General features: G+C 38.3%; 1 protein-coding gene across 2 annotated transcripts in view; it reads right to left on the bottom strand.

The window, feature by feature from the left end:
* Window positions 1-21,674, bottom strand: part of PEBP4 (phosphatidylethanolamine binding protein 4) — a 244,734-nt gene that overhangs the window by 28,136 nt on the left and 194,924 nt on the right. For both annotated transcript variants that reach the window (XM_083368477.1, XM_083368478.1), the window contains exon 5: window positions 9,029-9,074. In XM_083368477.1, coding sequence (XP_083224603.1) covers window positions 9,029-9,074 — 46 coding nt within the window. The remainder of the gene's footprint in view (window positions 1-9,028; window positions 9,075-21,674) is intronic.

Genomic DNA, 21,674 nt, shown 5'->3' with positions numbered 1-21,674 from the left:
CACCCTTTCTTTTTGTCTGGCTGTTTTCCATCAAGTTGCAAGAATGTGCTTGTCTATTCTTTGTTGGGGAAAAAACTCCCTCTAACCTCACCTGGTTTTCCCAACCACTCAAGCTTAGATTAGTTCCTTTTTTTTCCAAATCCACCTCTTGTTACCTCTCCTAACCCATCTTCCAGATGGATGACACCCAAGCCCCAAAGCACTACCTAATTTTAGACTTGTTCCAGTTTGTCTGCCTCTCATTATCATGTTCGCAAATATTTATTTAAATAAAATAACTCACAATATGTGATTAAAAACAAAACAAGATAAATAACAAATGCAAAACACACAAAGCAATAAAACAGGCTAAATAATAAAACAAGATTTTAAAACATGACATATTCTAAATTATAAGTGAAGGATTCTCAATGCCCTAACCCAGTTCACAGGGGGAAAACCAAGTTTTAAAAACTTGAGGGCCGATTGGATTGTGTCACCAGAATCTCGGGAGGCAGGAGAGGGTGGGACGTGCTTTGTCAAAGAGAGTGCACCAGGACCCCCCCCCAAAAAGGGGGGGATGTTTTCTGGATCCCATTGATGGCATTCTTACACAGAGAGGACCTGGAGTGTCAACCTATCAGCTCTTGTAGTAGGGGAAGATAATAATTGGAGATAGGTAGTCTCACAACCAATCCAGCTGAGCCGTGCTGGGTTTTATAGGTGATAATCATTTTGAATTGCAATCTGAAACCTATAAGCCAGTACAACTCACAAGTTATAGTATTACATGGGCATACCATGGTACACTGCCAACTATTTGCACCACTGTTTTACAGACCAATTGTAGCTCCAGGATGGTCTTCAAGGCACAATGCTAGAGTTCAAGTAGGAAGTGATGGAAGTAGTAATTACTGTCAGCAGGGCCTTCTGATCTAGAAACAGGTGCAATTGGCACACAATACAGTGCAAAGGCCCTCTTGGATGTATTGGCCACCTGTTCTTCAAGCAGGATTTGAGTCACGGATGACTCCCCAAATGGGCATCAGATTTATCTGTGGCATTGCAACTTCATTTAGAGCTAAAGATGGAAAGTCTGCAGATTTGGGGGTCAGTCTGTTTTTAAATCATGGCCAGTCTTGTCTGGGTTGAGCTGAAGCTTGTCTTTCTTCATCCAAACCTTCACCCATCCTCAACTTTCACACTGGGGAAAAACTTTAATAGCATCATTTGATCAATGCAGGGTTGAGATGCAAAGCTGGTGTAACATCATCAAACTGGGCCAATGTACAACTTTATGTAGCAGCTTCATGTAGAATTCAACAGGAGTGGAGGAAGAGAGGAGTCCTCAGGTAGTCCCAAAGTAACTTTTTCTAAAGGGCAACTGGACTTTATTTGGATTTTTTTTAAAACATCTCACTTCTCATGCAAGCAGCTTCTTCAGTTCTAACTGCATCCTCACTGTCACCTGAATTAGAGTGTAAAATGGGTGTGGAACCTTCTTGTGACTGCTGAAAGGACTGCCCTGTAAATAGGAGATAGGTGGTATCCCCTTATGTTGAGGGAAGGCTATTCAATTTCAACAATTTCTTTGACTCCTTTTCAAACCAGTCCTCTCTATCCAGAATGTTAATTTTGCTGGACAAAGTAAATAGTTCTGTCTCTGTCGTTCTAGACCAGGGGTAGGCAACCTCGGCTCTTTTATGACTCATGGACTTCAACTCCCAGAATTCCTGAGTCAGCATAGCTGACTCAGGAATTCTGGGAGTTGAAGTCCATGAGTCATAAAAGAGCCGAGGTTGCCTACCCCTGGTCTAGACAGACAGGATCACTAAAGAAGCTTCTTGAATGAGAAATGAATTTTTCAAAGAAAAAAGAAAGAGAGTCCACTTTTGGAAAAAGCACCTCTAGGACAACCATTACCTGAACGATTTAAGAATCTACATAGACATTGAGTCCTCAGGTATCTCACAACATGGAGGTCCAGGGTTAGATATTTTATCTGCTACCAATATTGATTGGAACTGGCCCCAGAAGGAGGACAATCTTCACAACATTATATCTTGCACACTACATCCCTGATCCTGAAATATATATAATCAATAGTATGACATTTTCTGACTGTTGATTTTGTATTTTTAATTTTTATTGTTTTAATGCTTTGGTTACAATGCTTTGGTAAGGCCACACCTGGAATACTGCATCCAGTTTTGGTCACCACGATGTAAAAAAGATGTCGAGACTCTAGAAAGGGTACAGAGAAGAGCAACAAAGATGATTGGGGGACTGGAGGCTAAAACATATAGGGAACGGTTGCTGGAATTGGGTATGTGTAGTTTAACGAAGAGAAGGGTGAGGAGTGACATGATAGCAGTGTTCCAATATCTCAGGGGCTGCCCCAAAGAAGAGGGAGTCAAGCTATTCTCCAAAGCCCCTGAAAGCAGGACAAGAAGCAATGGATGGAAACTAGTCAAGGAGAGAAGCAACCTAGAACTAAGGAGAAACTTCCTGACAGTGAGAACAATTAACCAGTGGAACAACCTGCCTCCAGAAGTGGTGAATGCTCCAACACTGGAAGTTTTTAAGAAGACACTGGACAGCCATTTGCCTGAAATGGTATAGGGTTTCCTGCCTGAGCAGGGGGTTGGACTAGATGACCTCCAAGGTCCCTTCCAACAACAACTTCTTCTTCTTCTTCTTCTTCTTCTTCTTCTTCTTCTTCTTCTTCTTCTTCTTCTTCTTCTTCTTCTTCTTCTTCTTATTATTATTATTATTATTATTATTATTATTATTATTATTATTATTATATGTTGAAAGTCTATATGTAATTGTGGAGGGGAAGGTATAAATGTGAATCTAAATAAATGAATAAAGAATACTGTAACTTAGTTATGTTGGAATGAGAACTCAACTGAAGAATTCCAGGCAAATCTTGGATGTGTGTACTGGGTTGGCTGCTGACTTGCATAAGTGCAATCCTCTATTTTAATGATAATTCAATAATGTTTTCATTTGTGTTTGCCTTTTATTTTACTCTTGTTAGCCACCTTAAACACTGTCCTTTAATGAAAAAGCAGATAATTAATGCATTGATGTTCTTATCACCATAATTCCCTGACCTGTGGGGAATTATTTTAATACAGTATCTTTCTTCCCATCATTTTTTCATTACTAAACCGAACTCTCCAAGTTTCAACTTTGGGCCAAAATAGCCTTGCAAAAGAATAATTTGGAGGTGAGAAATGATTTTTTTTATCTTGCTTCTCTTCAATTGAATATTATTGTTAGAGAGAAAAAATATATTGGGGAAAATAGGCCATTTTTACATTAATTTCTCCCTGGGGAATGTAATCTGGTTTAATTAATTAACCCAGTAATCCAATATACTCAACATTCAGCTAATCATATAGGCTGAGTTTGTATAGGCTGAGGTTATAATGTGGTTGCCAATTTTGTGCCTCAATATGTTTTGAATACAGCTATAGAAATACTAACATTTAAAGCTATCCATATATCATAGAGTTACATGAGTCTGACCTTTGTGAATGGTGGTGCATTTATATAAAGATGGCTTTTAAAAAGGAAAATGATTACTTATTACTAGGAGGAAATGACTATTGGCAAAAGAGACTGAATGGCAAATTAACTATCTACACATTTTGGTCTAGTGTGTTGTGTGAACTCACATGTTTTTGGTGAATTTTTATGCAAACCTAGGAAATCAGGTTAATTACTTTAATCATGGATGAAAATGTCATGCAAACATGCTGCAGCAGGAAAGTGGCTTTTTTGTACAGTACATTGATATATGGTTAAAGAAATCATGGTTTATTATGCTGGGTGGATTCAGATAGCAATAGTACTTAGACTTACAGTATATACCACTTCACAGTGCTTGTCATCCCTCTCTAAGCAGTTTACAAAGTCAGCATCTTGCCCCCAACAATCTGGGTCCTAATTTTACCGATCTCAGAAGGATGGAAGGCTGAGTCAACCTTGAGCTGGTCAGGATCGAACTGCTCAACTGCTGGTAGCCAGCAATCAACTGAAGTAGCCTGCAGTACTGCATTCTAACCACTGCACCACTATGGCTCATATAGCTCAATGAGCCATACACCCATTCATGATCCATATAATACCAACTAGTTAAATTTTAGCCCACACACAGCCAGTATCTGGATTAATTGTACTTTTTATTATTTTTATTATTAACTCTGATAAGTTCATAACATTTTAAAGATTTATAAGAAGATAAAAGGAAACATTCTAAGTAGGTTGTACAAATTAAGATAAAATTAAAACTAAAAACTGCTAAGTTGATAAGATACCCAAACATAGGATATGGAAATACTGTATGAAGCCACTCAGCTATTGATATACTTAAATATTAAATTAATTGATGAGTGTTTATTATAGATAACACAAATCTTAAAAGTGCTCCATTAACAATTTAGATGAGAAAACAAAAATCAAGTTAATACTTTTCATTAAGCTAACAAATTCTCTTGAAAGAACAGGATAAGATATTTTAAATATTTTTTTCAGGTTTTTCCCCAGCATTTATTATTTTTTACATTTTTATCATACTTTTGACCCAGGTCCTTTCTCATAACATCCCTATAGAGTAGAGTAAGCTGGGAGAGAGTGATTGGCCTAAACTTGGTAAGATCCATGGCTGGATGGGTATTGGGAACTGGGTCTTCTAAGCCTGTAACTAATGAAAGATAAAGTCACAACACTACCGTAATGTTTGAGTTTAGGACAGCAACTGGTTGCTGTAAGGTTCACAAAAGCACTATTTTCTGTTTTTGCAGAACTGGCAAACTATATAATAGCTTCCCTCTGAGAGCATGCATTTGACCATGACAGGGGCTTAAAACATACTTTCCTGCCTGACAAGATGTTAGTTAGAAAGCAGGAATCCAGACCTCCCCGTCAAGTTCCAACTTCAATCATCTCAACGTTGCTAGCTAGTTTAGCTTCCATATGCTCTATCAATTGCATAGGTTGCCATAAGAACCAGCAAGAGGAAACTACACTTAATTTCTGAAGAGCTCAGATGTAAATGAAATCAGGGTATTACTTGCTGTCAATCTTTAATGCTTCACTAGTGGGTTGATGGCTTCCCCTCCCTCGGTGTTGTGAAAAAAAGAATCAAATATCAAGCAGAGCTATTATATATGCAGATGCTCCTTAATGGTTTAAAACCCCAATCTTAGCTCAAAGGGCATTTCAGATTGGATTCAAGAAGACAAGATGATGTAAAGAAATTGAAGAGATAAAATTCTTCACAGCCTAATCAAAAGGGGGGCGGGGGAGGTGGTACTCTTTCTTCTTGAATGTAACTATCAAAAATTTACTTCCTGATGCATTTTTTCCACTTCAAAACAAAACAAAAGAAAACAAAAAAAACCTGTAGCTTTCTTACGATTGTCCAGTTCTGCAAATCCACCAGCTGATGTAAATGCCTTGCAGGCGGGGCCAGTGAAACTGGAATTTTAAGAATATATTTTCAGCACTCCCACAATAAAATGGTTGACATGATGAACATGGCCTATCACACCATATCCATACAGCAGAAAACAAAGCAGAAATCTATGGCCATTTCAAATCATATTTTCTAAGAGTTTATCTTGGGACTCATATGAGACCCAAAGATATTGTTGAAGATTAAAGTTATGCTATCTCGCATTGCAGTGTGAATAAGCAGGAGGCACTAAACATCAGAGAATGCACCGATAGACTCATTATTACCTGGACGTTTTGAGGACCTCAAGTATACTCTATGTCTACTTTACAGAGTAACAGGATTGGAAGGGACCTTGGAGTTCTTCAACCCCTTGCCATGACAGGAGATCTTATACCATCCAGGATAAACGGCTGTGCAATCCTTTCTTGAAAACCTCCAATGAAGGAGCATCCACAATTCCAGGAGACAAGCTATTTCACTGATTAACTGTTCTCACTCTCAGGAAATTCCTCCTTCATTCCAGATTGGGTTTCTCTTTAAAATAGAAACCACCTTTCTGGTTTTCACATTATGTGTGTGAACTTAGAAAAAGTAGTCTTTGGGAAGCAGAATTAGATGCGGAAGATTATAGCAAGTAAGAGTAGGAAATACTTTGCTTTTTTCTGTGATAGAAAAGCATAACCTGTTGCATAATGATGGCTCTCTTTTTGTATAAGATAAAGAATAAGTCACAATCTGCTGTCCAGCTTGAGTGTGAAATGATTCTTTTGATTTGCTGGTCCGATGCTGAAATTTCTTGAACTTTCTGAGCCTGTAGTCCTAGGAATCTTTCGTGTTATTATCTTCCCTCTCTGGAAATCTTGGAACCTGAACTGGGTCACCCAGAGCCTATCCACACTATTCTGCACAGGATATTTCAAAGCTATACTCTCTGCCATCTTTCAGAGAACCCACAGTGCATATCTTGGTTCTCAGTTTATTGAGGTCTCATTTTTACAAGGTGGTCAGTGGTGTGTATGCAATAGTGTTTTTGAAAGCTAATGCAGCATCTTCTAAAATTGAATTTAAAAAATAGACTAAAATCTTGCAGAATGTTGTTATGCTACCTTAAGAAGGGACATATTTGTTAAAATTCAACACCCTGCTTGTTTAAACAAGCTCAGACTCTATTGCTACTACTTTATAAAATGCCATCAGCAAATCTGTTTTGAATAGGCAAAACAAGTTCATAAAGTACAGTGCAAGCTTTCAAAGTTTCTTGATTTTTTTTTCTTGGACCAGATGGAAAATCCTTTAAAAATGGGGGTGGGAGTAGGGAAGAAAAAAAACCCTGATGTTTAAGCTTTGAATCTACATTTAGTTACAGTCTTGATGAAATACAGGAGAAGGTTGCAGCCCTTCAAATCAGATTTTGAGCTGAACTGCACTTAAGACTCACTTAAGGACTGCTGGCACGAACAAGCAAATAAATAATGGCTGAACCTCCAATCCTTTATGTGAATACAAAATCCACTTGTTTTACTCAGACCAATCTCCATGGTTAGGCAAAGTTCCTTGCTAGGTGGAAAAGCCAGGCTGTTTGTACATTAAGCAAGATATAAATTTAGATGGTGCACTCTGTTCAAGCAAATTAGAACAAATATACAGACCATGCCACTTGAGTTCTTTCCAGTCCCTTTATTAGCAGTGCCCATAGGCACAATATTTGTATTTTACTCTGCAATGTATTGCAACTATGGCTAAATTAAGATTATCTTTTGATGATGGTGGTGGTTTTAATTTTACTTCACAGATTTTCAAATGTATCACTGGACTTCCTTCTTATTGGCTATATTTATGTGGAATGAAAATTTTGTATGCTACCAATACCTGTGGGCCTCGTTAGAAAGATTACTTATTTCCACAAACATCTTGGCAATTACATAGATCAATGTAAAATAAAAAGTAATTTTTATTTCTGGGATTGAAAGGAGCTAGAGATATTTGGACCTTTTGTGTTGTAGATTAGATTTTGATATTGAGATTCACTAATGTTTATCTTTATGGAAGAATCAGGCAGGAATTATTAAGAGAATTATTTTGAAAAAATTGGAAAAACTTTTATATGAAGGATTACATACAAGACATGTGTAATTATCCATTTCTGAAAAGGCAATCTACTAATCAACATGTTTACCTTTTGCACAGATTTTGTTATTTATTCAACAATAGTTTTTCTTTTTTAATTTGAAATGCTCGTATATTGTTTAATACTGGATATTGCTCCAACAAGGGACGCGGTGGCTCAGTGGGTTAGGACGCTGAGCCTGTTGATCAGAAGGTCGGCAGTTTGGCAGGTCGAATCCCGAGTGCCGTGTAACAGAGTGAGCACCTGTTACTCGTCCCAGCTTCTGCCAACCTAGCAGTTCGAAAGCACGTAAAAATGCAAGTAGAAAAACAGGGACCACTATGGTGGGAAGGTAACAGCGTTCCGTGCGCCTTTGGCATCTAGTCATGCCAGCCACATGACCACGGAGACGTCCTCGGACAAGCGCTGGCTCTTCGGCTTTGAAACGGAGATGAGCACTGCCCCCTAGAGTCGGAAACGACTAGCACGCATGTGCAGGGGAACCTTTACCTTTACTATTGCTCCAATATCGAGTGAGATGTTTACCTTACTGAATGTTACCTACATTTTAAAAGCAAAACAAATTCCTAAGGAATTTGTAATGTAAGGTAAAGAAAGCAGAAGCAGACAGAAAAGTATAATGAGGGGAAAATATGCAAAATACTGTTATTCATACTTAGGAGTTTTTTAAATGTATTATTGATAATGAGGACAGACATTGGCTATGTAAAATAGATGGATTTTGTTGGAAAATTACTGTGGGTAATTTCCAGATTAGTGTGCATCCAGCACATTCCCAGTCAAACTACATCAAGAACAGAGCAAACACACCCCTCTCCTCAGTACAAATAGCCAGAATATAATTTAATGTTTATTTATCAAACATAGAAATTGCTCTAATAACCATACCTATTTCATTCCTATTGGAGAAATAGCTTTTTGGACATTATAAATACTCTGAAATGAAAAAAGTGCCTCTTTCCAATCAGTTACCATGTGGAGATAAATGCTTCCTAGTTTCTATAGGAGGTGCTCTTTCATGAAATCAGTTGAAAGAGGTGGAATTTGGGAATGGCTTTTGTGCTGGTGGTGTCACACCTCAGCATGAACTTCAATTAGGTTGCACATGAGACTAAAATAATTTGTAGCAGCATCCCAATTACCTGATGCTTTTTTTAAAAAAAGATTCAGGTGGGGAAAAATGAGGTGTTTTGGGATCATTCCTATATAAGAGAATAGTTTTAGAATTTCCCTGTTTCTTAACAGACAAAAAAAATCTAGCTGTTGAGCAATGGGATTCATCTTGATGTGCTTGGAATGGATCTGGCCTTCACTGATTTGCAGGCAATCAAGATCACACAATCACACACATGAACAGGGATCCATACTTCCTATACAACTGTAGAGGCCTCTATAATAGATACCGAATGATACACAGAAGTTCTTAGGAAGTATTGAGAGCTTCTGCTTACCTGCTAATACATGACCTTGCAGGTTCCCCGTCTTCAAATCAGCACCCTGAAGAGAGATAAATTCTGTTAAATGGAACCAGCTCTTTTCCAAGATTTCATAAATGTACATATTGTGTAGATTTTGTTTAGAAGAATATGAATAGGCAGGCAGAAAAAAAGGAAACAGGATTCGGATTCACAGCTATTGCTACTTGAAACAAACCATCCATGAGCAGCAAATTCACAGCCAAGGTAAAGTTTGGATCCAGGGGTCTTCAAACTTGGCCCTTTTATGACTTGTGGACCTCAACTCAGCCAACCCAGTTGGCTGAGGAATTCTGGGAGTTGAGGTCCACAAGTCATAAAAGGGCCAAGTTTGAAGACCCCTGTCCTGATCTCTTGACATGCCATTAAAACTAGTAATCCTGATTGTTGAAATAACACTCTTCATACTATCATTAATTCTAGCACTTTTGGACAGCACCAGGACAACTATGCACTGAGATGCTTTCTTTTTTTTTATGAAGTCTATATTTGTATCAAAAATAAAATAAGCTTTAACATGGAAAACACCGATGTATAGAAGAAAGAACTGGAATATCAGTTAATGAAACTCTGCTGTTACACCTGCCCACTGGAACATCTCTCCTGCTTGAAGGATTGGCCCCAACTCTCCTGACTTTTCGTATGAGCCTAAAGACCTGGCTCTACCAGTTAGCTTGGACCTCCAATGGGGAGCATCACATGGAGGTGGCTGATCGATTAACAACAGATCACACCTCCCCTCCTCTTGCCCTCCCCATCTGTAATTGGAATATAGCGTCTTATATTAATTTATATTTTAATACATATGTTTTTTAAAATCATCTTTATCTTTTTTTAATTGTAAACTGCCCAGAGTTACCTTGTGGGAAAATGGGCGGCCAATAAATTTTATAAATAAATAAATAAAATTTTATTTTTTTATTTTTTTTAGTTTAATCCCATTTATATCCCTCCCTTCTCCAAAGACTCAGGGCGGCTTACAATCTAAAGCACAAACCAATGTGCTTAGCAATAGCCTTCATTCTATGTATATGCCTGCTTATTAGGGCTTTTGGGCCCCCCCAAGTGGCATTATTACAAAGTCAGCTTAATTGCCCCCAACAATCTGGGTCCTCATTTTACCTACCTGGGAAGGATGGAAGGCTGAGTCAACCTTGAGCCTGGTGGGATGCGAACCTGCACTAATTGCAGGCAGCTGGTGTTACTTAAGGAGGCATTAGCCCACTGCGCCACCAAGGCTCCTAAAATAAATATGGAAGTGCAGAGATGAAGAAATATAATGATTGTGTCAACGCTGATAACATTGGATCTTCTTGCTTTGACAATGTAAGCAGATGCAGCCATTTTCCTTCTTATATTTTACTCTTAGAATTAGAGTTAGATGATACTGGGGGGGGAGGAGGAATGTGCATGGGAGTTAGTTAGACATAACAATATTGTAACAGTGTGAGAACCAAGGTTTTTTTGAAATAAGAGATGATAAGAAATGGTGGGTTGGAGAACTGGAGGGAAAGCCTGCATTTCAAACTAATTGGAGAATGTGATTTATGACTGTTAATTAGAGGAGGGGATTGTGCTTGATACTATGTGCTCAGGGGAGGGGAATTCAGATTTTGGCTTCAACCATGTACATGCCGATGCTATGCTACTGGAATAAAGATTCTTTAAGGTAAACAATGCCTCAAAGTTCTTTGAAGAGTTTCATCTGTCAGAACCATGACAGATTGCATTGTGGCCTCAACATTACTAATTAAAGGTGTGAGCCAGTTGAAGGGTTTCAGTTGAGTATGGAACTAGTGAGGATGTGCCCAACATATTTCAAAGCTGGTGTTGCATGCATGAAATCATACCTAACTCTTTTTTTTGCACCATTTTGAACTTCCAGAACCAAGACAGGATTGATATGAAATAAATGAATTATCTCCCCACTGTGGACAAAGAAGGCTGTTTGACTATAAAACAGGAATCTTACTTTGTCCTTCTCAACTTAAGTACAATTTGTAGCAACTTCCCATACTAGGAGATTAAAATGTCCTTTTCAATCATCTTGTTAGAGAAAAAAAATGCAACGATATTTTGCCCAATTAAAGTTGTCCCAAGTTTGCTTAACTTCACTTTACTTGTTTCCCCCCCCCCTAAGATTTGCCTGACACTTTGTTTTGTGCCTAATCAATACAGCAAAGATGGGGAGGGGAAATCTGCTGGTAGGAGCTATAGTTTGCTTGCTAATTTATATTTAAAGTGTCATAGCTTTATACATGGCAGCACAGCACCCTGTGGAATTCTCCTGAATCACAGGCTGTGTTGTTACCATGTCACAGAGGGAGTGACAGACTGATAGTCCTGTACCTGTTCTCTGGGCTCCAGGTTGCTAGGAAGGCTGCAAATGTTTTCCTTCCAACCTGTGAGGCCATTGTATGCACAGGAATTCAGGCAGTAGTTAATTATTGTCTCTGCCATGGCAAAAAGGTCACCGTGCTTTTAAAAAACAAGTGAGCTAGTACATCAGAAAGGAGGTAAAGTATGAGGAGAGAAAAGGGAAATATGCAAGGACAATGCACATATTTCTCAGCTGTATCCCTAAGAGGTATTCATTGAAAACATTTCAGCTCTGTCAAAGACCATTTAGGCATTTAATACATGGTGCTGAAAAGTGCATTTAACTTTTTTTCATGGTTTTTTTTCCTGTTAGATGTGCATGCCTTTAAATGGGAAAATTATTAAAAAGTTATCAAATGGGCTCTGAAGCCAAACTAATTTTGATTTGAATAGAAGTTAATTTAACTGTAAAAAGCACCTTGCAGATCTGTTTTCAGAATTATAGGCTTGAATTTAATCATAATTAAAACAGTGATATGTATTTAAGTGCTTTGAATATATATTAAATTGTAATCAAGATAGTTTATATGTGGCATAAAATCATCATTTGAAATGTTTACAAAGAAAAAGGTAGGAACAATGAACTACCACCAATTTATTACTGTATTATCATTAAACCTACTATGGCCAAACTGGAAAGATTATCGAGAAGATGTAGACTTATCTTGCTCTTCCGGAGGGCTGCAGAAGGCTATCTAGTGATGCTTTGAAAGGGGCAGGGGTTACTTTTTAAAGGCAATTTTTAAGTTTTGGAGAGGGAATTAAAATGGGAATTGGGTGCAGAAGCCTCTAAGGGGTAAGCTGATCCCAGGCTAACGTTACACTTCCTAGTCTTCTCAACACATCCTGAAATCATGCCATCAAAATTCAACTGACTTGCTGCTAAATTTCAGAGGCATATCGAGGAGATGTACATGACTCTATCTTTTCTACAAAAGAAAAGAAGCAATTACGCTGTGACAGAGATTATGAATTATACATCTATACACTATGTACAGTATATACTCCTCTCAGCTCAGTTATGGAGTCCAAATAAAATGCTTAAACATAGGGTTATTTCATAGATTACCCTGATTCCCTCTTATTATTAGTCATTCAGTAAAGTTATTCTCAGTTCAGGAAGAAATAAACTCTTCCTCTTCTTCTTGCTCCTCCTCTTACTCTAGTTGTAATTCCCTCACATATGTTCTTGTAGATGATTTCTCTGCTTCCAAGCAGGTGTTTGTTGTATGAACACTTGTGGCTGTTATATGTATGAGGTGTTGTTTTTTTTGCCGTTTCTGACTCTCAGCCTAATCATACATTAGTTGTAAGGATAACAATGAGGGCGAGAGGGAACCATGTACATTGGTTGAATGCCCACTAAAAAGGCAGAACATGTACAGTTAATAATAATTTCGCAAGTCAACACAGCCATGAAGATTTATATCATCTACTTCTAGCAGCAGAATAAAATAATAACATTGAAAGAGACACCAAATGGGTCTGTTGAGTGATGTAAACACATTAAGCCATCCACAATAAATAGTTGTCCAGCTTCTGCTTACGTGCATCTTATAAAGAGAACAAGAGATATTTAAGTAGCACAGTATACATCATGATATTCAGTTTCTGACTGAAAGCATGTGGTCACTTTGAATTCAGTATGAGTGCAAAGCATATCCCATTAATATACCATGGCAAATTCCCAGCTGATTTTAGTAGTTATGGATTATTTGTTAAGTGACAGCGCATTGCTGCGTAGGGCTAGAAATACCTTAAGCACTTAAGTGTTTGTCGCATTCTCAGAGGATTGTCGATGCTTTTTCAGTTCTATACAGGGATGGTATGTAAAAAGCTCGTGCTAGCCCATAGCTTTTAAATACTCTTCACAGCAGATTACAATGAGGTGGATGTATTTTTTTTTAGACCAGATATATTATCTTTGCACTTCATCTTAATCATACAGTTTTAGCAGTCATCAAAATTCCTTCTGCATGAAAAATATGCTGCAAGTGTAGGTGAATGTTAGTGCTAATGTTTTGTTCAGTCTGCAAGCAAAGTGTTCCATATATTGGTATTAAGGTACCAAAAAGGTTGGGACATTGTGCTTAAACTAGGTATGACGGTGGCAGAGCCAGTTTCGATCTCTTTTCTCCTTTATAAACATACAGGTTTCTGATACTGTACTATTTTGAATGGGAAGAAACCTGATAACATTGATTGCAAGTCAGTTTAGAAAAAAAAAGATTCTTATGATTAAAAAAAAAACTTCAATCTACCAGAAGTAGATAATTTATTTATCTCCTACTGATAGACTGGAATAATTATGAAACAAAAATACAGCAGAAAACATTACAGCAGGATTAGCAGTATTAAAGAATGAAGAATTTATATGACATGATATAATATAATTTAATAATATATGGTGTTTGTTGCACTATAAGGAACCTGTCCTGTGCAACTTCCTGCCACACCTATTGCTACTTTAAATTCTTCCCTCCCATCTAGCTCTGATAAACCATATCAGTTTTGATTTGCAACATCTCTTATTAATCCTGTAGTATGGGCACACCTCTTTTCTACCAAAAAGATTCAAGTCTAACTTGATCCACTAAGTTATCATTAGAAATAGTACAATGATAATCATCTCAGATAACTAGCCCAATTTTCCAAAATATACCAAATAAAAAAAGAAAGTAATATGAATTATGGTTTTTGAACTATTAAAAGTACCCACTTTTCGGCATCATTCCAATGCTTTTAATATTTTTACAATAGCAATTAAAAAGGAAAGGTCCATCGCCAAAAAACTAAAATAGTGTCAGATAATTTCTGCCTGTCACAAGGGTGCTCAAATCATAACAACAAAAAATGGCAATAGTATTTATCAGATGAGATGCTATTTTAATGTTCTGTTCCAGATTGGCATGTAGCTATGCAAAAAGATTTCGTGTAGAATATCATATCTATTAGTTACCAATCTGATGGTGGAATCACCATTTTATGGAGAGAATGGCATAGGAAACCAAACCAAACCAAAATGATTGGCAAAATGATGTTTATTTATTTATTTCAAATACTGCATTATAGTATAAATTTTGAATAAGTAAATAAAAAAATCAATAGTCTGTATCTTACTGTGCCTTTTTCATACATAGAATAATAATGAATAATATGCTTCTGATGCATACCTGCTTATTGTATTAAACCAGAACTGGGGGCAACAAGGACATATCTTGATAGTATACATCAAACAAAACAAAATCCTGGCATTCTTATGATAATAATCTCATGAAGCCTAAAAACAGTGGCAGTCTAGTTGCTTGCCCAAACTTCGCATATTAGACAAGATAATAATTTGTCTACTATACACAGAACAGCTGGTTTGCATCTTAGGGTCTTTCAAATGTGGTTATGACTACAACTTAGTCAATATAATCTAACAAAGGCCCAGCAGAACCAACTGACCTGGAATAGTGTAGCTCTAACTAAATAATATACTTACCTCAACATTGTTCTAATAATCTGGAACCAAATTATTTGGGAAGTATCACACTACCAGCCAATTTGCAAGCTTATCACCATATAATAATAGAAAAAAAATGATTTGTGGCATAGACACACATGTTAAACACCATCAAAGACTAAGTGAATATGACTGCTTCATGACAACAATACATTTGTCTTGTTTTGCAAATTAGCATTAGATGCTCAATTGTACTGAAGTATTTTGTGGGCTGCATTTTAACTGCTCCCATCAATACCTTTCTAATTTTGAAAAGAGCGACATAGTTGACTAGTCTGTCTTGAAATCTTAAGAGCCAAATTAAAAGGCATGCTGCTTTGAAAACTGTATTTTTTTTGCAGTGAGTTATGCTACAGTACTGTTCAATTAGGCATACCATTTGAGCTATATAAATCAAGATAACCATCTCATGGACTCATCTTCAGTCCAGTTCAAAATGCCTAAGCTTCATAAGCAAATACAATTCCTGGGAAAAAATTGTTTTATTCTGAAGGTTAATTCAAATAATCTGCTGCTAAGAAACATTTAACCTATGGCAACTCCACAACGGGGTCATACTATGGGTAACTAAGTAGGTCGTATAGCATAAAGAAAGGCATTTGCTTGAGTTGAGCTCAGCTCTTGGTGACTTCATAGGCACAGCCTTGTAACTTTCTTGGCAATAGTAAGGAAGTGGCTTGGCACTATCTTCTTCTGGAATATTTTTATCAACTTCCTTGCCTAGTTCTGGGAATTCTAAATGGTCTCCCATCCAAGTACTACATTGATCTGACTCAACCTTTGAAGGTAATATGAGGCCATCTATAAAGAAAGGATGAGCAAACATAGATTAAATCATGCTAACAATAACTGTGCCACGCCAAATCATTTCAAAACTAGTTAAGTGGCAGCTTCAGTTGACACTGAATCATTCACTATATATTTAGAAGTAATGGATCTAGGTCAATAGAGCAGGTTGATCTGAAGTGGGACCCTTCTTGTGGGGGAGGAGGTGGGATAAAGTATTACTAACTCTTGTTTCTTTTATTTCAATTCAGTTTGTAACTAACATGCTTATAACGCTTGTACGTTCTTCAAGCAAAATGTATAATCATTTGATGGTAGCTTGAATGAGTCATATCTACTTCTGTACTTTTCTGGTTTTATGGCAGTGTCAGGGATTTTATTTCAGCATCCCTATAATGTACTTATTACAAATCCTTATTGTATTGTCAAATAATTTAGCAAATATACTCCTAGACCCTCAAAGAGGTACATTTCCTTAGGTGATATTTGATGCCTTGCCTTACCCTTGAAGATGATGGAAGAGAGATTTCACAAAATCCCACAAAGCCCTTAGGAAAAGCAGTAGCAGTTAGACTTATGTACTGCTCCATAGTGCTTTACAGAATGCTCTGAGTGGTTTACAGTGTCAGCATATTATCCCCAACAATCTGGATCCTCATCTTACCAAACTCGGAAGGACAGAAAGCTGAGTCAACCTCAAGCTCGTCAGGATTGAACTCCAGACTGAGGGCAGTGTTAGCCTGCAATGTTGCATTCCAACCACTGTGCCACAGCTTCTATCACGCATATGTACGCATATGCTTGGACTCAGAGATTGAATCAATGATATGTGTTCTTCTCAGATGCACTTGGCACCTAGTCTTAATTTCCCCACTTATTAAAAGATGCTCTGGCTGTGTGCAGTAAGATATAGGTTTTTTTTATGAAGGGAAAAGGCTAGAGAAATCTCCTAAAAATGCACATATTTTTCCCTAGCAATAGCAATTAGGAGAGGCAAGGTGTGACTAGTTGGATCATCAATTTTGATATTGGCTTATGAAGCTCTAAAGACCCTTTGTTAATGTTTACTATTATTATTACCATTATTATTGCTATTTGTTTTAGGTGATTTCTTATTGTTCTTTTGATCTATAACTGTACATTTAACAACTAAATGAACAAACATCTGTTACTTTGCATGTTCAACCATCAGAAGATAAAACTCCTGATAATTCTTTTGCCGGTTTCTTAGAACAATAGTTATCTCCAGGGCCCATGACAATTTCCATAAGCATTCAGATCTTACATTAGTCATGTTGCCTTTATTAAGAATGCTAAGGCAAAAATCCTTTCGTTTTTATTTGTGTGTAAACTACATTAAAATGCAAGTTATTAACAAGCTGATGTAAATAAGATCACTAACTCCTTGTAAGTCTCGAGGAGTTTGGGATTACTCTCCTCCCCTCCTTGATAAGAAAACGAAAAGTTTCATAGCTTCAATTCGTTCACTACAGAAAGTAGATGCCGTCCTCCTATTTTGGACACCCAGGGTCCTGGCAGTGGCGTAAAGCATTTCCTCATTTCACTTCAATTACTAACTGCAAACTGCCCGCCCACTACGGAGCACCCAAGTCCCTCACTGCTGCCTCCTCTTGACCCTGCCTCCATCAAGGGTCAGCAGCATATTTCTGTGAGTGCAGCAAGAGATGATTTAATCTTTTCATCCACTTCTTCCCATTTACCAGGAGGAATAAATCATTTTTCTTTAGCTGCCAAGTGCAGCAGGGAACAGTGAAAGACCGGAGTTGAGCTCTGTGTCTGGAGTTTGTCTCATTTTAAAACAACTTCCTGGTATTTGCTCCCAGCTTTAGGATGGGATGCAGAGCTATCCATTCTCCTGAATGCGCTCATGAACTTCTCAGAACAACAATAAACAGCACCAGTATATAGAGGAATATTTCAAAAGTACATAATGAACTTTCTCTGGTGTTAGAGAAGCCTTCTGCTCCAGAACATCCAGTGCTTATGGGTGTTGATTGAACTTTAATGCGTCTAAACTGTGGAGTTTGTCTTTCAGAAACAAAAGCATCATTTGGTTCAAGGACCTTAACTATCCTGATGCCTGATTAAGTCTACTACTGAGGCAACAGTTCAAAGATGATAATAAAAGAAATGAATTGGAAAGTCTTTAATTAGTAGTACAAAGCTAGCACCTATTGAACCTAAAGAGCATCTTTCTCAAAACAATATCTTCAACAACAGTTCAATTTTATATGATTCTTGTCATAAGCTCGTTATAAGCTTTTAATTCTATACTGTCATTTGTATTTTCATATTGCTTTTTGCCACTGCATATTTTTTCGTATAAGAAAGGTAGAATATAAATCTCTTACACAATGAATTGTATTTAATAAATAAGTACAATTCTTTGGAAATACCTAACAGCATCAATATCAGAGTAATCTGATTCCTATTAATTATTTCTTGGGATAAATATTTCAGGATACTACACCAACAAGATTTATATTCAAAGGACTTCTTTCGAAGATTGTTGACATATATAATATCTTGAATTTTTTTCATTAAGTATCATTAGAGTTGAATCCAGTGGAGCCAGTCTTTTAGGGAATATGTTGAGGGCTGTACTGTTTGATTGTGTATTTCATGTGATCCACAGTGTTGAGAGCATCTGCATTTTAAAATTCTCTCTCATGCAATCAAAGATTCTGAATGAAGTAACCTAAGCCCCTTTCGGTACTTCTGAATGAGACACCACTTTTATGCTCGATGATTATTGTTCTCTAAGTCACCAAGGGAATTTAGAAGCGTCCTTTAAAAGAGCAAAAGGAATGGTGGGAGAGGGAGAGGGTGGATGGATGGATGGATGGATGGATAAATGTGTTCCAGGCTTCAATTACTGGCATTAAAAAAGTGTCTCCAAGAAGCTCCATAGGCTTCTGGTAATTTCACAAATACACATACTTACACTCATAGAATTTGTATTAAATGGGTTTCAGTTGACAATATTTTGCTGTTGATGCAATTAATTAAATAATTACATTTAAATAAATAGGTACATTATCAAAAACTTATGGGATATGATGACTTATTGCTATACCAAAATGTAATAAACCTAGAACAAAAACTGCAAGCCAGTGAAAGAAGGAAAGTCTATCTTAATAATTACAACCATTTGTCTGAAATGGTATATAGGGTTTCCTGCCTAAGCCGGGGGTTTGAAGAGAAGACCTCCAAGATCCCTTCTTACTCTGTTATTCTATTCCCAATGTCTCTACTGACTCTTGTCTCTAGAAAAGTGCAGAGAAGAGCCACAAAGATGATTAGGGGGCTGGAGGGTAAAACATATGAAGAACGATTGCAGGAACTGGATATGTCTAGTTCAAGGGTCCTCAAACTTTTTAAACAAGGGGCCAGTTCATTGTCCCTCAGACTGTTGGGTGGCCGGACTACAGTTTGAAAAAAAATAATAATTCTAACCAAAGCATCCTTAGAGATAGGACGGGAGACCACCAGGATAGGCCAGGAGGAGGGGGCAAGGAGATGGCAAAAGGGGAGCAGGGCAGGGCTAAGGCAGGACTTCCCTCAGACCCTCCCTCCCTCTCATTCCAATCTCTTTCCTTCCTTCCTCCCTCCCTCCCCTCCTTCCTTCCCTGCCTCCCTCTTTCTCATTTCCATCTCCTTCCTTCCTTCCTTCCTTCCTTCCTTCCTTCCTTCCTTCCTTCCTTCCTTCCTTCCTTCCTTCCTTCCTCTTTCTCATTCCCATCTCCTTCCTTCCTCCCTCCATGCCCAGGAAGGGACAAGGGGAGGGGGAGAGGCTGGTGGTCGTGCTGCTGGTGGCCATGGCTTGAAAGGCCACTGTAAATTCCTGGAGAAGAGCCACACAGCCTTAAGAGCAGAGTGGCGGGAAGATATTTACCGTCCAGCCCCCAGCCTACCCGGTTTCGGCAGGCAGCGCCGCGCTCTCCTCACAGCGCAGAAAGGCTGGGCTGGGCGAGGCGAAGCTAGCGAGAAGCTGAACCTGCCTTGGTGCTCACATGAGGTGGCGAGCAGTGCAGGGTCTGGTGTCCCCTCCCGTGGAGCCACAGAGCCGGGGGTGTGAAGTGGGCGAGAGCCAATTGCTGGTCACCTCCAGCCGATGGTGCCTTTCTTCATTCCTTGCAGAGGTTGACCCCTCCCCAGCTGCGTTTCTTGCCTGTTTTTCGCTGCAATTTGTGCACGTGCCTGGCTCAGATGGCTGCTATGAAGTTAAAGATTGGCTCCTGGTCAGTCTGCTTTATCTCCTCTGCTCCTTCCTCCCCCTTTTCTCTTTGGTGCAGCTCCAGCTGACTCCTCTTCCCAAGGCTGTGTCTTTTTCTCTCTCGCTCCCTCTCCTACCAAAATTGTCTGCTTTCATAGCCTCCCCTGTCTCTGCCCTCCTCCTTCTTTTTCTTCCGGGTGTGCTGGAAGTGCCGATCCTGGGGCCTTTGTCTGGCCCCAGCAGCACTGCAACTCCTAATGACTCTTTCAAGGCAAGTCCTGCGCTGCACCGCTTTAGCTCATTCCCTCCCCCACTACACTTATCTAGGCTAGGCAGGATCGTGTACCACCTGCCAGGTGCCAGCGTACCACAGGTTGAAAAGCCCTGCATTATACCACCAACGTTCACCCATTGGGCTGGATAAAAAGACAAGGTGGGCCACATCCGTCCCGTGGGCCATAGTTTGAGGACCCCTGGTCTAGTCTAACAAAAAGAAGGACTAGGGTTGACATGATAGCAGTCTTCCAGTATTTGAGGGGCTGCCACAAAGAAGAAAGGGTCAACCTATTCTTCAAAGCACTTGAAGGCCAGACAGGCAGTAAAGTATGGAAAGGAGAGAAGCAAGGTAGAAGTAAGGAAAATTTTCCTAACAGTGAGAACAATTAACCAGTGGAATGGCTTGCCTTCAGAAGTTGTGGGTGCTCCCACTGGAGGCTTTTAAGAAGAGATTGAACAGCCATTTGTCTGAAATGGTATAGGATTTCCTGCTCAAGCAGGGGGTTGGACTAGATGACCTCCAAGGTCCCTTCCAACTCTATTAGTCTACATTCTATGTTCTAACTTCATTTTCTAGTCCTTATACATTCCAGAATTAGAAAAACAAAACTTCAAAAGAACTGTCTTAAAGTCAAATATAGCTTTAAACATATCTTTTTATATTGCGAAGCAAAAAGCGAACAAACTGAAAAACTCAATCCTAAATCAAAATCTTACAATGTGTCAAATGGATAAAGCATCTCAGTTAAGCAGATGTATAGAACAATCATCTGCCTGCTATGAAAAAAGCCCCATTGTGTTCACAACAGCTTCCTCCCAGCTAAAAATAAAGAATTTCAGCCTGAGATTGCAGTTCTAGTAATTGAATACAGGTCCAATCAGCAGAATTCTTTTGTATTATTCATTTTCACTGCTGTAAAGTATGAAGAACAGAGAAGAAAGAATCCCACTGAATTTCCAAAAGTCCCAAAACAACGCTAAAGCATCACCACCAACATATTAATTTAAGGAATCTCTCTGTAATACCACATACTGTCGCATGACTCATAGCTGCTAAACTACCATTGATGATAAATTAAAACTAATAAAAAAGTTATATTGACCATAGTTTTGTACTAGTTTATGTACCTCCCAACAAAGCTGAGCAGTTCATAACATATCTATCTATCTATCTATCTATCTATCTATCTATCTATCTATCTATCTATCTATCTATCTATCTATCTATCTATCTATCATCTATCTATCTATCTATCTATCATAGAATCATAAAACCATAGGGGTCTTCTAGTGACTAGTCCAACTTGCAGCTCAAGGCAGGAAACCTTATACCATTCTGGACAAATGGCTGCCAAATTTCTTCTTAAACATCTCTAGTGATGGAGCACCTACAACTCCCAGATGATTAATTGGTCTCAGTGTCAGAAAGTTTCTTC

The sequence above is a fragment of the Vipera ursinii genome (assembly GCF_947247035.1).
Source record: "Vipera ursinii genome assembly, chromosome: 8".
NCBI classification, from domain to species: Eukaryota; Metazoa; Chordata; class Lepidosauria; order Squamata; family Viperidae; genus Vipera; species Vipera ursinii.
This window is presented reverse-complemented; position numbering and strand designations above follow the sequence as displayed.